This window comes from Penaeus chinensis, chromosome 7, assembly GCF_019202785.1.
Source record: "Penaeus chinensis breed Huanghai No. 1 chromosome 7, ASM1920278v2, whole genome shotgun sequence".
NCBI lineage: Eukaryota > Metazoa > Arthropoda > Malacostraca > Decapoda > Penaeidae > Penaeus > Penaeus chinensis.
In genome coordinates this window covers 15,300,191-15,313,337 of record NC_061825.1, presented here as the reverse complement: position 1 = coordinate 15,313,337, position 13,147 = coordinate 15,300,191, and the positions used below count along the sequence as shown (strand labels likewise).

At 33.7% G+C, this 13,147-nt stretch overlaps 2 protein-coding genes across 2 annotated transcripts; both read left to right on the top strand.

Moving 5' to 3' along the window:
- The first annotated feature begins 1,436 nt into the window (after positions 1-1,436).
- Positions 1,437-2,663, top strand: LOC125027285. The gene is made up of 2 exons (XM_047616259.1): positions 1,437-1,514; positions 1,748-2,663. The coding sequence occupies exon 2, from the start codon at positions 1,748-1,750 to the stop codon at positions 2,297-2,299; it is 552 nt and encodes a 183-aa protein (XP_047472215.1). The 5' UTR covers positions 1,437-1,514; the 3' UTR covers positions 2,300-2,663.
- A 3,531-nt stretch (positions 2,664-6,194) lies between these two features.
- Positions 6,195-7,205, top strand: LOC125027258. The gene is made up of 2 exons (XM_047616222.1): positions 6,195-6,215; positions 6,323-7,205. The coding sequence occupies exon 2, from the start codon at positions 6,323-6,325 to the stop codon at positions 6,872-6,874; it is 552 nt and encodes a 183-aa protein (XP_047472178.1). The 5' UTR covers positions 6,195-6,215; the 3' UTR covers positions 6,875-7,205.
- Positions 7,206-13,147: the final 5,942 nt, after the last annotated feature.

Below are 13,147 nucleotides of genomic sequence, written 5' to 3'. Positions count from 1 at the left end.
ATCGAGACATAGCAATGAACTGTAGCGTGTAGCTCGTGAAGGTGAATTACAGTTTCTTGGTAACAATGAATATTAATGAGCTTGGCCTGGTGAGTATTACGGTAATCTGAAATCTCTGGTGAACTCAGTTTTATTATTACCATATAGGGAACGTATGTAACCCGAATTTGATTATGTGTCATCAAGATACTGTAGAGTGAGCGTGACAAAGCAGGTTCTAAATAGCTGAATGGTTTATCCAATTTAACAATTAGATTTAACATGATGTCAAGACATGATGTCCAACATGTTAAAGAAATCCAACACGATAATGACATCGATCATAACAGTTAGATATAAAAATGATTTCATTTATAGGCAACTGTATATTTAGCTACATGACAACATAGATTCAACATGGCAGTAAGAAAAATCAAACATTAATTAGATTCAAAGACAAAAAAAAAAAAAAAAAAAAAAAAAAAAAAAAAAAAAAAAAAAAAAAAAAAATCAACACGACATATACTGTAGATTGAACATGACAGATAACCTGATCCGGGATGGTTGTGAGAACCGTGCAAGGCCTATGTAACTTTGATTGAAATTGGCCCATTTTAGATACTTTAATTTAGACATCATAGTCAACGTATAAATTAGATATTTATAACAAACTTTGCACAACGTTGTTTAACAGAAAATCTGCAAGGAAATATGTAAGTTAGAAATAAATCGTAGCATGCATAAGTCCCCAGTATAAACATATATTATATAACAAAGGACAAGGTAAGAGAACGTAGTCAAATAATACGTAGTAATGTTATCTGTGTCACCACTGTGTTTTCATCCTCTATCATCCTTCATTATTCATATTATCATTGATACTGTTGCATACTCATGATTCATCATTGTCATTACAATCAGGAATCTGCAACTGAGTAATACTTTTAATAATTTATTTGTACTTTTTACACGGTGTAATGGAATTACGGTGATAGAAATTGCTTGATGATAAAAGTGAATATGTACTATTAGATTTTACGGAATCCTCCAACCTCTAGTGGTTAATAATTTAATCCCCCTCTATTTTAGCTTATTTCTAATTGTTTTTATGGAAGAGATTCGGGGTTCAATTTTTTTTTTTTTTTTCCAAAGATGTTTTGTCATTGTTAACTAACAGTACTTCTTCCTCTTCCGTTTCCATTTCCGTGACTGCGAACTTTGTATGATTATATAGTTACAAGATTATCTGATCTTTATTCTTTACTTTCGTCCTTACCTTGTAATTCATATTCAACAGATATAGATTGCTTCCCGCAACACACTTCTTGCACAAGGAGCAGCAATGCTGTCTCGCTATTGGTCGATGTGTAAAAGGTCGACCAATAGTATTAAAGGATATTTTGGCACAATATCTGGTACAGGGATATATATAAGGCCTTAGACCCAGAGCTTAGTATAACACATGCTTACTGGAGGAAGCAGAACATTGTCTCGTATCTTTTAAGAGGTTTAATATCTACTGAGTGATTTGCAAGGTGTGTATACATGTGAATTTGTGAAAAGTTATTTTCACAATTTGTTTTTGTATATAAGGTTATACAAATCACGATGTTTATAGACTAAAGTATTGATCATTTGGGTCAGTCTTCTTTGTCTGCCATGTAGAGTGACGTTTCTCATTGCGTTTTGCACTAATTTGCTTATAACATTCTGATTTCTGTTGTGATTTACTATATTAAGAGAATAAATGTTTGCCTTTTCGTTTTAGATGAATAGCGCCCTAATACTCCTGGTGGCTGTTGGTCTTTCGTGCCTGATGGCAGCCCAAGCAGCATCCTCATTCGGCGTTCTGGCTGGCCTAGGAGCCTTGACGAGCGCTATAAGCAAGCGCAGATATCACGGTGCTAGCCATGGACGCGGTCATGGCCATGGGTACAGAGCCCCTAAAAGGAAGTACCGTCTCCGCTACCGCCGGTCCGTTGCAGCAGCAGCTGAGGAAGATGACGACCTAATTCTATCGGCAGTAGGACAACTGGATCCCAACACCTGCGTCCCCAAGATGTTTTGCCTCGTGCAGGCGAAGGACGAATCCGATCGCACACTGAAAGAGAACATGCTTGTGGAAGTCTTAACCGATAAGACTATGAAGCCAAACTCCTACAACACTGCCTTCGTCTATGCTAGAGACGTGGCTACTAAGACCAAGGACTCCTCTGCGTGCAAGGAAGCTTTCCCCAAATGCTCACTTGGTGAAGAGGAACTGAGTGAGCTGTTGAATGTAGCTTGGGGCTGTGACTGCACCGCGGGAGGAAAAGAGTAAAGTTGGCAGCTACAAAATTCAGTTCGTGTTGTTGGCATCTTCCTATGGTTAGAGCCACAGAAGGGTGAAAAGGAGCCTGGTGTCTCTATTGTCCGTTGGACAGTGAAAATCTTATGTTCACTGGTGAGTCATACTGCGAAAAGAAAAGCTCTAATTGCAGTATGCCCAACTGGTGTGCACACATTATATACAGATATTCTGTGCGTCTTAGTTGATAATATTTATTTGCTTCATGCCTGCGAATCTGCTAGTTGTTGATCCAAAGACAGAAGCTATCTTATTTTATGCACCAAATGTATAGCTCTGATATTATGTTACATCATGGTGAATGTTTGATTTTAGATAAATAAATCTAATTATATTTTCTAGAATAATTTTCTTTTTCCTCTCGTTTTAACTAAAAGATTACCTACATTCACAGCCACAGTGTATACGGATTCTGACTTAACTTAGCATATGTAAACTTGGTATATGTAAAGATAAATCTATATCTATCTACATCTTTATCTTATATATGTATGGATATATATCTATAAGGATATATACTATAAAGATATATACATATATACATGTATCTATATTTATCTTTATAACTAAATGCATATATATATATATAAATAGATATATATTATACATATATACTCATGTACATGTATCTATATATCTTTATAATTAAATGCATATATATATATACATATACATATATATGTGTGTGGATATAAATTTATATATGTAAGTGTACATATATATGTGTAAGTATATATACACACATGTACATGTATATATATATGTGTATATAATATACACACATATTTTATATATAAGGATGTATATATTGTGTATGTATATTTGTATATATATTTATATATGTATGTGTATATATAACTGTTTATTTATGCTTGTATGTACATCTGCATATACATATAATTAGATATACATACAGCCTAAGCTCACCATTAACCATACTCTTGTAGGGCCCACCTATCGGTCTCTTACAGTCATAGTTTCTAGTCGACCTATATCACAAAAATATGTAAACAAGAAAAGTTAAGGTATGTATCAAACTCATGTCCTAATTATTAACCATTGGTTGGTATGTGGTTACTTGACTGATATAGGATGCCAGTGCGTGTATTGTTTAGCTGTTTTTCTTGCGGAAAATTTAATGCAAACGTTAATATTCTTGTAGTTTTATAATCTGTAAGTGCTTATATGTGTATATAATAATAAATACATGTATATAGGTGTGTGTATACTCATACATATATATGTATATATCTATATATATACATATATGTGTATAAAATAAATTATATATATAATATAATATATATATACATATATACACACATACATATATACACACATAAATATATACACACATACATATATACACACATACATACTGTGTATGTATATATAACTTATATAAGTATAGATAAAAACAGATATATATATACATATAAGAACAAATAGATATGCAAATACATATATATCTATATACATACACATATATGTGTATAAAAATAAATCATATATAAATGCATATATAGATATAATCTAATATATGTATACATATTAATTCATATATATAAATAAATATGTATATATATATATGTATGTATATATATATATATATATATATATATATATATATATAAGCATACACACATATACATAAATTACATAAATACACGTATATATATATGTCTACGCAGACGTACACACACAAATATAAGTCAATTAAAGTGTGACTTGAATTTAAATTTGTTCTTTGTCTATAATCATATGCAAAATCAAAAACTTATGTAGCCTTCTCATAATGCACACATACACACATTCACATACATGCATTATGAATATATAATCAGGGTAATAATAATAATAACAATAATAATTGTAATTATTATAATTATTGTCAATATCATTATTGTCACTTTCATCATTATTATACTCATTCTTGGTGTTATTTAGTTGAAGCTAAGTTATAATAAACAATGCATATTATATAATTTATACGACTGACTTGAACACTGACTTACTGATTTATTACTTCGGTTGTTTTGAGAGGGTGTGCCCCCTTCCCCTCTTTCTCCTCTCTCCTTTCCTGCCTCTCTCTCTTTCTTGCTCTTTCTCCCCCCCCCCCCCTTCTCTCTTTTCCTTTCTCTTACTTAATTGTGTACCACTTTTCTTTCTTTTTCTTTTTTTTTTTGTTTTACTTTTATTCAAATGGAAACGAGACTTTACTGTTACGTGGAGCACATTTTATACTCAACAAGAAGTCAGGGCAATACACAGGATCGAGACATAGCAATGAACTGTAGCGTGTAGCTCATGAAGGTGAATTACAGTTTCTTGGTAACAATGAATATTAATGAGCTTGGCCTGGTGAGTATGACGGTAATCTGAAATCTCTGGTGAACTCAGTTTTATTATTACCATATAGGGAACGTATGTAATCCGAATTTGATTATGTGTCATCAGGATAATGTAGAGTGAGCGTGACAAAGCAGGTTCTAAATAGCTGAATGGTCTATCCAATATAACAATTCGTTTAACATGATGTCAAGACATGATGTCCAACATGTTAAAGAAATCCAACACGATAATGACATCGATCATAACAGTTAGTTATAAAAATGATTTCAATTATAGGCAACTCTATATTTAGCTACATGACAACATAGATTCAACATGGCAGTAAGAAAAATCAAACATTAATTAGATTCAAAGACAAAAAATAAAAAATAAAAGAAAAATATCAACACGACATATACTGTAGATTGAACATGACAGATAACCTGATCCGGGATGGTTGTGAGAACCGTGCAAGGCCTATGTAACTTTGATTGAAATTGGCCCGTTTTAGATACTTTATTTTAGACATCATAGTCATCTGTCAACGTGTAAATGAGTCATTTATAACAAACTTTGCACAACGTTTTTAAGAGAAAATCTGCAAGGAAATATGTATGTTAGAAATAAATCGTAGCATGCATTAGTCACCAGCATAAACATATATTATATAACAAAGGACAAGGTAAGAGAACGTAGTCAAATAATACGTAGTAATGTTATCTGTGTCACCACTGTGTTTTCATCCTCTATCATCCTTCATTATTCATATTATCATTGATACTGTTGCATACTCATGATTCATCATTATCATTACTATCAGGAATCTGCAACTGAGTAATACTTTTAATAATTTATTTGTACTTTTTACACGGTGCAATGGAATTACGGTGATAGAAATTGCTTGATGATAAAAGTGAATATGTACTATTAGATTTTACGGAATCCTCCATTCTCTAGTGATTAATAATTTAATCCCCCTCTGTTTTAGCTTATTTCTAATTGTTTTTATGGAAGAGATTCGGGGCTCAAATCTTTTTTTTATTTCCAAAGATGTTTGTCATTGTTAACTAACAGTACTTCTTCCTCTTCCGTTTCCATTTCCGTGACTGCGAACATTATATGATGATGTAGTTACAAGATTATCTGATCTTTATTCTTTACTTTCGTCCTTACCTTGTAATTCATATTCAACAGATATAGATTGCTTCCCGCAACACACTTCTTGCACAAGGAGCAGCAATGCTGTCTCGCTATTGGTCGATGTGTAAAAGGTCGACCAATAGTATTAAAGGATATTTTGGCACACTATCTGTCACAGGGATATATATAAGGCCTTAGACCCAGAGCTTAGTATAACACATGCTTACTGGAGGAAGCAGAACATTGTCTCGTATCTTTTAAGAGGTTTAATATCTACTGAGTGATTTGCAAGGTGTGTATACATGTGAATTTGTGAAAAGTTATTTTCACAATTTGTTTTTGTATATAAGGTTATACAAATCACGATGTTTATAGACTACAGTATTGAACATTTGGGTCAGTCTTCTTTGTCTGCCAGGTAGAGTGACGTTTCTCATTGCGTTTTGCACTAATTTGCTTATAACATTCTGATTTCTGTTGTGATTTACTATATTAAGAGAATAAATGTTTGCCTTTTCGTTTTAGATGAATAGCGCCCTAATACTCCTGGTGGCTGTTGGTCTTTCGTGCCTGATGGCAGCCCAAGCAGCATCCTCATTCGGCGTTCTGGCTGGCCTAGGAGCCTTGACGAGCGCTATAAGCAAGCGCAGATATCACGGTGCTAGCCATGGACGCGGACATGGCCATGGGTACAGAGCCCCTAAAAGAAAGTACCGTCTCCGCTACCGCCGGTCCGTTGCAGCAACAGCTGAGGAAGATGACGACCTAATTCTATCGGCAGTAGGACAACTGGATCCCAATACCTGCGTCCCCAAGATGTTTTGCCTCGTGCAGGCGAAGGACGAATCCGATCGCACACTGAAAGAGAACATGCTTGTGGAAGTCTTAACCGATAAGACTATGAAGCCAAACTCCTACAACACTGCCTTCGTCTATGCTAGAGACGTGGCTACTAAGACCAAGGACTCCTCTGCGTGCAAGGAAGCTTTCCCCAAATGCTCACTTGGTGAAGAGGAACTGAGTGAGCTGTTGAATGTAGCGTGGGGTTGTGACTGCACCGCGGGAGGAAAAGAGTAAAGTTGGCAGCTACAAACTGACGTTCCAGTTCGTGTTGTTGGCATCTTCCTATGGCTAGAGCCACAGAAGGGTGAAAAGGGCCCTAGTGTCTCTATTGTCCGTTGGACAGTGAAAATCATATGTTCACTGGTGAGTCATAGTGGGAAGAGTTGGTATGCCCAACTGGTGTGCATACATTATATAGAGGTATTCTGTGTCTATTAGTAGATAATATCTGCTTCATGCCTGCAGATTTTATTTTCTGCCCCAAATGTATGGTTATGACCATGATGCTTACGCTGATGAAAGTCTGATGATTTTAGACAAATAAATCTGAATATATTTTCTCAAATAATTGTTTTGTTCCTCTTTCACTGTCACTTGAAACAATACCTATATTCACAGGCACAGTGTACAAGAATTCTGACTGAGCCACCAAAACTTTGTAGATGTAAAGATAGATTTATATATCTATATATCTATACATATGTATATATCTTTATATCTATAAAATTATACATATGTATGCTTATAGACATGTACACACACACACACACACACACACACACACACACACATATATATATATATATGTGTGTGCATGTTTATTTATATATACATTTCTGTACCATCACCGATGCGGTGTTTGACTAACTACTTGCCAAGGATTTTTCTCGGTCTACCTCGAGCTTGCTTGCTTTCAATTTTACCGTTTAGGCTAAGGTTTTCTAATGTGCTTTTATGGACTGCAAGTCCTGTGATTTGGGTTGGACACTTGGTTGCTACAAAGGGTGCACAGCATCTGGCGCTTGAACCAAACTTCTGTGGCCTCTATATTACGTCGAGTTTCAGTCGTCAGTGTCCAGGACTTGCAACCATATAGAAGTTGACCATCCATGCATTGAGAACATGTGGTCTGTTAGGATGTTCTGGAGTTTTTGCTAGTCCAATTCTGAGTCGGATTTCCTTCTTGCAACAAGCATTTGAGGTAACAAGAGCTAGATAACTGAGGAGAGCTGCTGGATTTCTATCTCTCCTTGTTTCATTGGACAAGTTGGTGGGACCTCTGACTTTCAAACCATCATATATTTTGTTTTCTTGCTATTGACAGAGGCCAAGATGTTCATTGGCCTTCACAATAGCATTAAAGAGGTCAATGATAACAATTCCCTCCTGACGCTCTTCAATATCCTGCTGGATAAATTCAAAGTATAAACTGACAAAGTCAGGTGACATTACACAACCTTGTTGGACACCTCGCTTGATGGGGAATCAAATGTTCCATTGGATATGTGGACTGTTGCAAGTTGATCTTGGTAGACTGATTGAATTAGTCTCATATCTTTGTCATATATCCGGATATTTGCGGGAATTTTTAATATTTTTAAATGCCAGACCTTATCAAAAGCTTTTTGATAGTCAATAGAAACCAGGTAGATGTTTTATTGGTGTTGATTGGCTCTCTTGACGAGCATTCTCATGACGAAGATAGCATTTCTTGTACCTTTATCCTTCATAAACCAAGACTGGGTCTCTGGTATTTCGGGTAATTGTTTTCTGATCCCCTATAGAATGATTTCCAGTAAAAAATTAAGAATATGCAACATTAGATTATCATTTAGGAAGTTCCTAATGGGATCAGTGCCTTTTTCTCCTTAAGCCCTAAAGCATTTCGATGTATACACCGTCAGGACCTGTAGCTTTCCCAGATTTTGTTTGCTGTAGGGACCAACGCACTTCTGACTTCAGAATTAGTGGACCAGTTCTGACAACTTCCAGGACTAGATCTTTCGGCTCTTGTCCATCGTCAAATATTCTTGAACTCTTCCCGATGAACACTGACATCCTCGGTCTCATGGAGAATGTGTCCCTGATGCTACGTTGATGCTGCACGGTGCTCTGTGTTGTACTTGCCTGGATGGAATAACTTTGATGAGGGCTTCTTTTCTTTTGTCGGGATTGTCTTAGCAGCTGCTGCTTAGATATGCTCAATGAAGGCACCAAACCGAAGGTCAAAGTCACTGTTAAAAGCCTTCAGTAGATTTTCAAAATGTTCTTGTATAAAGTTTTCTCGGACCTCTTGATTGGTCTGTAATGTATCGAGTTCAAAATCGGGGGTAATCTTTTTCATCAACTCTTTGAGGGACAATCTAAATTTTTTTTATCTTTGGATTCTGATTTGAATTTCCGTCTGTACTCGGATATGCTCGGGAGTTGTTAATTGTGTTTCGGTATCTTGAACTAATCATAACATAGTCAATTTGGTTTCTGACTCTATCACCTTGACTAACCATGTATATTGTCGTCTAAGATGTACATTAAACCAGGTATTTGTGATGATCAGATTTTCTCCTTACATTGATATATTAGTCTCTCTCCACATCGCCATCTCTTTCTGAGCCAACTTTGGCAATGATAATCATTATTTCATTTGATTTACATGGTGAAAATAATCTATCAAGAGAGCTGCAGAAGTTGTTGTTGATCTTCAGCATCCGCAGTGGGAGCATATGTTACTAAGGACTAACTAAAAGCATGCGGTCGTTTTGGGGCTAGAACGATAGAAAGGATTTTGAATAGTTTTTATCTAGGACCAAAACGACTCTATTTTTATGTTCTTGACCTCCTGAAAAGAGGATTCTTTTCTGGTCCTTCATAAAGTCGCCAGCATTGAGCCATTTGACTTCGCACAAACCTAAACATTGTATATTCATTATATCCATCTTGTGGAGAATATTGTCCAGTGTTCCCGTTCACTATAAACTTCGAATGTCTTATGTTCCGATCTTGGATACTTATGATCTAAATCTTTTAGCCGATTTATTTTTTATGTTTGTTAGTTTACCCATTATATGCAAATCGGTGTGCTCAAGCGATGTGCGTGTGCATAAATACACACACAATCACATGAGCGCAATGTGTATATATACATAAGTACAAAAGTTTAGATATACATAAATATGTATATATATGTGTATATACACGTATATACATTTATATATAATATATATATACACACAAACATATATATGTATGTAAATGTATATCTGTATATATACATATATATGCCTATGTTAGTCGGTGTGCTCAAGCGATGTGCGTGTGCATAAATACACACACAATCACATGAGCGCAATGTGTATATATACATACGTAAAAAAAGTTTAGATATACATAAATATGTATATATGTGTATGTACACGTATATACATTTATATATAATATATATATATATACACACACAAACATATATATGTATGTAAATGTATATCTGTATATATACATATATATGCCTATGTTAGTCTGTTTATGTATGTACACACATACACACACACACACACACATATATATATATATATATATATATATATATATATATATACGTATGTACGTATTTATACATATATATGTATATATACATATGTAAGTATTTATACATACATATGCATATATACATATATATGTATATTTATACATAGATGTACATATATGTGTATATACATACATATATATGTATATTTATACATATATATACACATATAAATATATATGTGTGCCTATATGTGTATTCATGGCTACGTATGTGTATATATGTATATTTATGTATGTTCATCTGTTTATATAAATACACACACACATGTATATATATATATTTATATATATGTGTGTGTGTATATATATATATATATATATATATATATATATATTCAGATCTGAAGATGGAATCGAATTAGAAACAGTTGTCTCATTATCAATAAATCTAGTTTGTACATTCTGTTTTTTCCTACCATATTATCATATTATTTTTCCATTCATATATATGTATATATACTCTTTCACCACGCCGTCATCTGCAATCGCTCTACCACACTACACTAACTGCTGTACCACCAGTAAATCCTTCAGCTGCACTATCACTTTGCAATTCCTCCACCACACCACCTCTCTGCCATTCTTCTACCACACAATCGACCTTTACAGTGATCGAAAAGAAAAAAATCGATTGCAATGCGATCACTCCCTTGCAAATTAGTAGAAAATAAACATTATTTCTGCCTTAGTTATGGGAAATTTGGTATTGTTTGTCCTTTAATGAAATACCAGTGTTCAGCGTTTCCAAACGAAAGCCGAGAAACCAGTGTCGTAAAGGTATGCCTTGAACAGTAACTTGTTTAATATTGTTATTTATTTATTATCGTCATTTATATATTTAGCTATTCATTCATTCATTTACTTGTAATTATCATCTATCAGTTTACTCCAAAGAGCTATTAATTTTACAAACCCTTCACCAAGGCTAAGTTCAGGAATATATATGCATATATATGCGAACACCGTAAAATTGGGCATCTATTTTTTTCTACAATGGCATTCAGAAAAATAAAAATATATGAATAAATAGATAAAAATATTACATGAACATTTGATATAATTTAATGTAATACAATTATTGTAATCAAATTATATATTACTGAAATATATATATATATATATATATATATATATATTAATGATATTCTCCGTATCTTTGGCTATATTCTACAAAATCTATACTTGTCATATTCATACTTTCAAACATACATACATACACACATACATATATATATATATATATATATATATATATATATATATATATATATATATGCATGCGCACATATTCGCTGTTTAACCTGCTAATTCATCTGCCTCACGTGACATACCAATGCGTTTTATTTTTCCCTTCCGCAAGAGTTATCTATTGCTGTAACACTTCTTTCTTCTCCACCAATTATGTTAGATAAGTGATTTATAGCTTCCTTGCACCCGCGGGGAGCCAAGGAGAAACATCTCGCCCCAAGGAGGAGCAGCTTCACTCCAACCTTACTCTTTAATACAGGAATCAAGACAGAGGAATCTTGGTTGTCTGCCTTACAGCGTTAGCTCACCATTCACCATACCCTTGTAGGATCCACCTATCGGTCTCCTATCATAGTTTCTAGTCGAGCTACATCACAAAAATGTGCAAACAAGAAAAGTTAACAGGTAAGGTATGTGGTTACTTGACTGATATAGGATGCCAGTGCGTGTTTTGTTTAGCTGCTTTTCTTGGTGAAAATTCAGTGGGAACGTTGAACCTCTTGTAGGTTTATTATCTATCAGTATTTGAATGTTTGTAAAAAGACATAGGCGTATGTGTGTATATTAAAATGTGTAAGAGTGCGTATAAATGTACAAATGTCTCTATGTATGCGTATATTCATGCCTTTGTGCGTGTGTATGTTTTATGTAACCACGGGTCTTGGATCTTACCGCATTTTTACACAACATAAAAGACCACCGGATCTTTCAAAGTCGTTTTATCCACAAGAAGAAAAATATATTGTCAAGAAAAAATCATGTCTATGAAGGATTGCCTTAAAAAGAGGAAATTATAGGATGAGAAAAAAGGAAGACGACGAAAGCGATAACCGATTGTTCAATCACGTGGAACCTTTCTCACGTACGTTTTGGCTTGTCATAAGCAGAGAAGCGGACAGAAAGATATACTTGTACACACACACATAAATACTTGTATATACATGTATACACAAATATGTATGTATGTACGTACATACATACATGTATTCACATATTCGAATATATTTATGTTCACATTTTCGTATATATATGTTTATATGTATATTCACATATTCGCATATATATATGTGTGTGTGGGTGTGTGTGTGTGTGTGTGTGTATTCACATAGTAGTATACATACACATACACACACACATATATATATTGATTTATGTATTCACATATTCGTGTGTGTATATATATATATATATATATATATACATATATGTATGTATTCACATATTCGTGCATATGTATATATATATGTATTCACATATTCGTGTATATGTATATATATATAAATATGTATTCACATATTCGTGTATATGTATATATATATATATAGGTATTCACATATTCGTGTATATGTATTTATATATATATGTATATATATATGTATTCACATATTCGTATATAAATATGTATTCACATATTCGTATATAAATATGTATTCACATATTCGTGTATATGTATACATATATATATATATATATATATATATGTATTCACATTCGTATATAAATATTTATTCATATATTCGTATATCTATATATATATAGCGAAGGCCACCATCAATGTCGACTATAGCATTATTGTCTCTGCCAATGTTCGGGAAAAATAATGTGAGGAGCAAACTATATGTTTTATTGGTCTGCCCTAGCAGCTAATTCTATAAGCATGTGTCCGCCTCAACC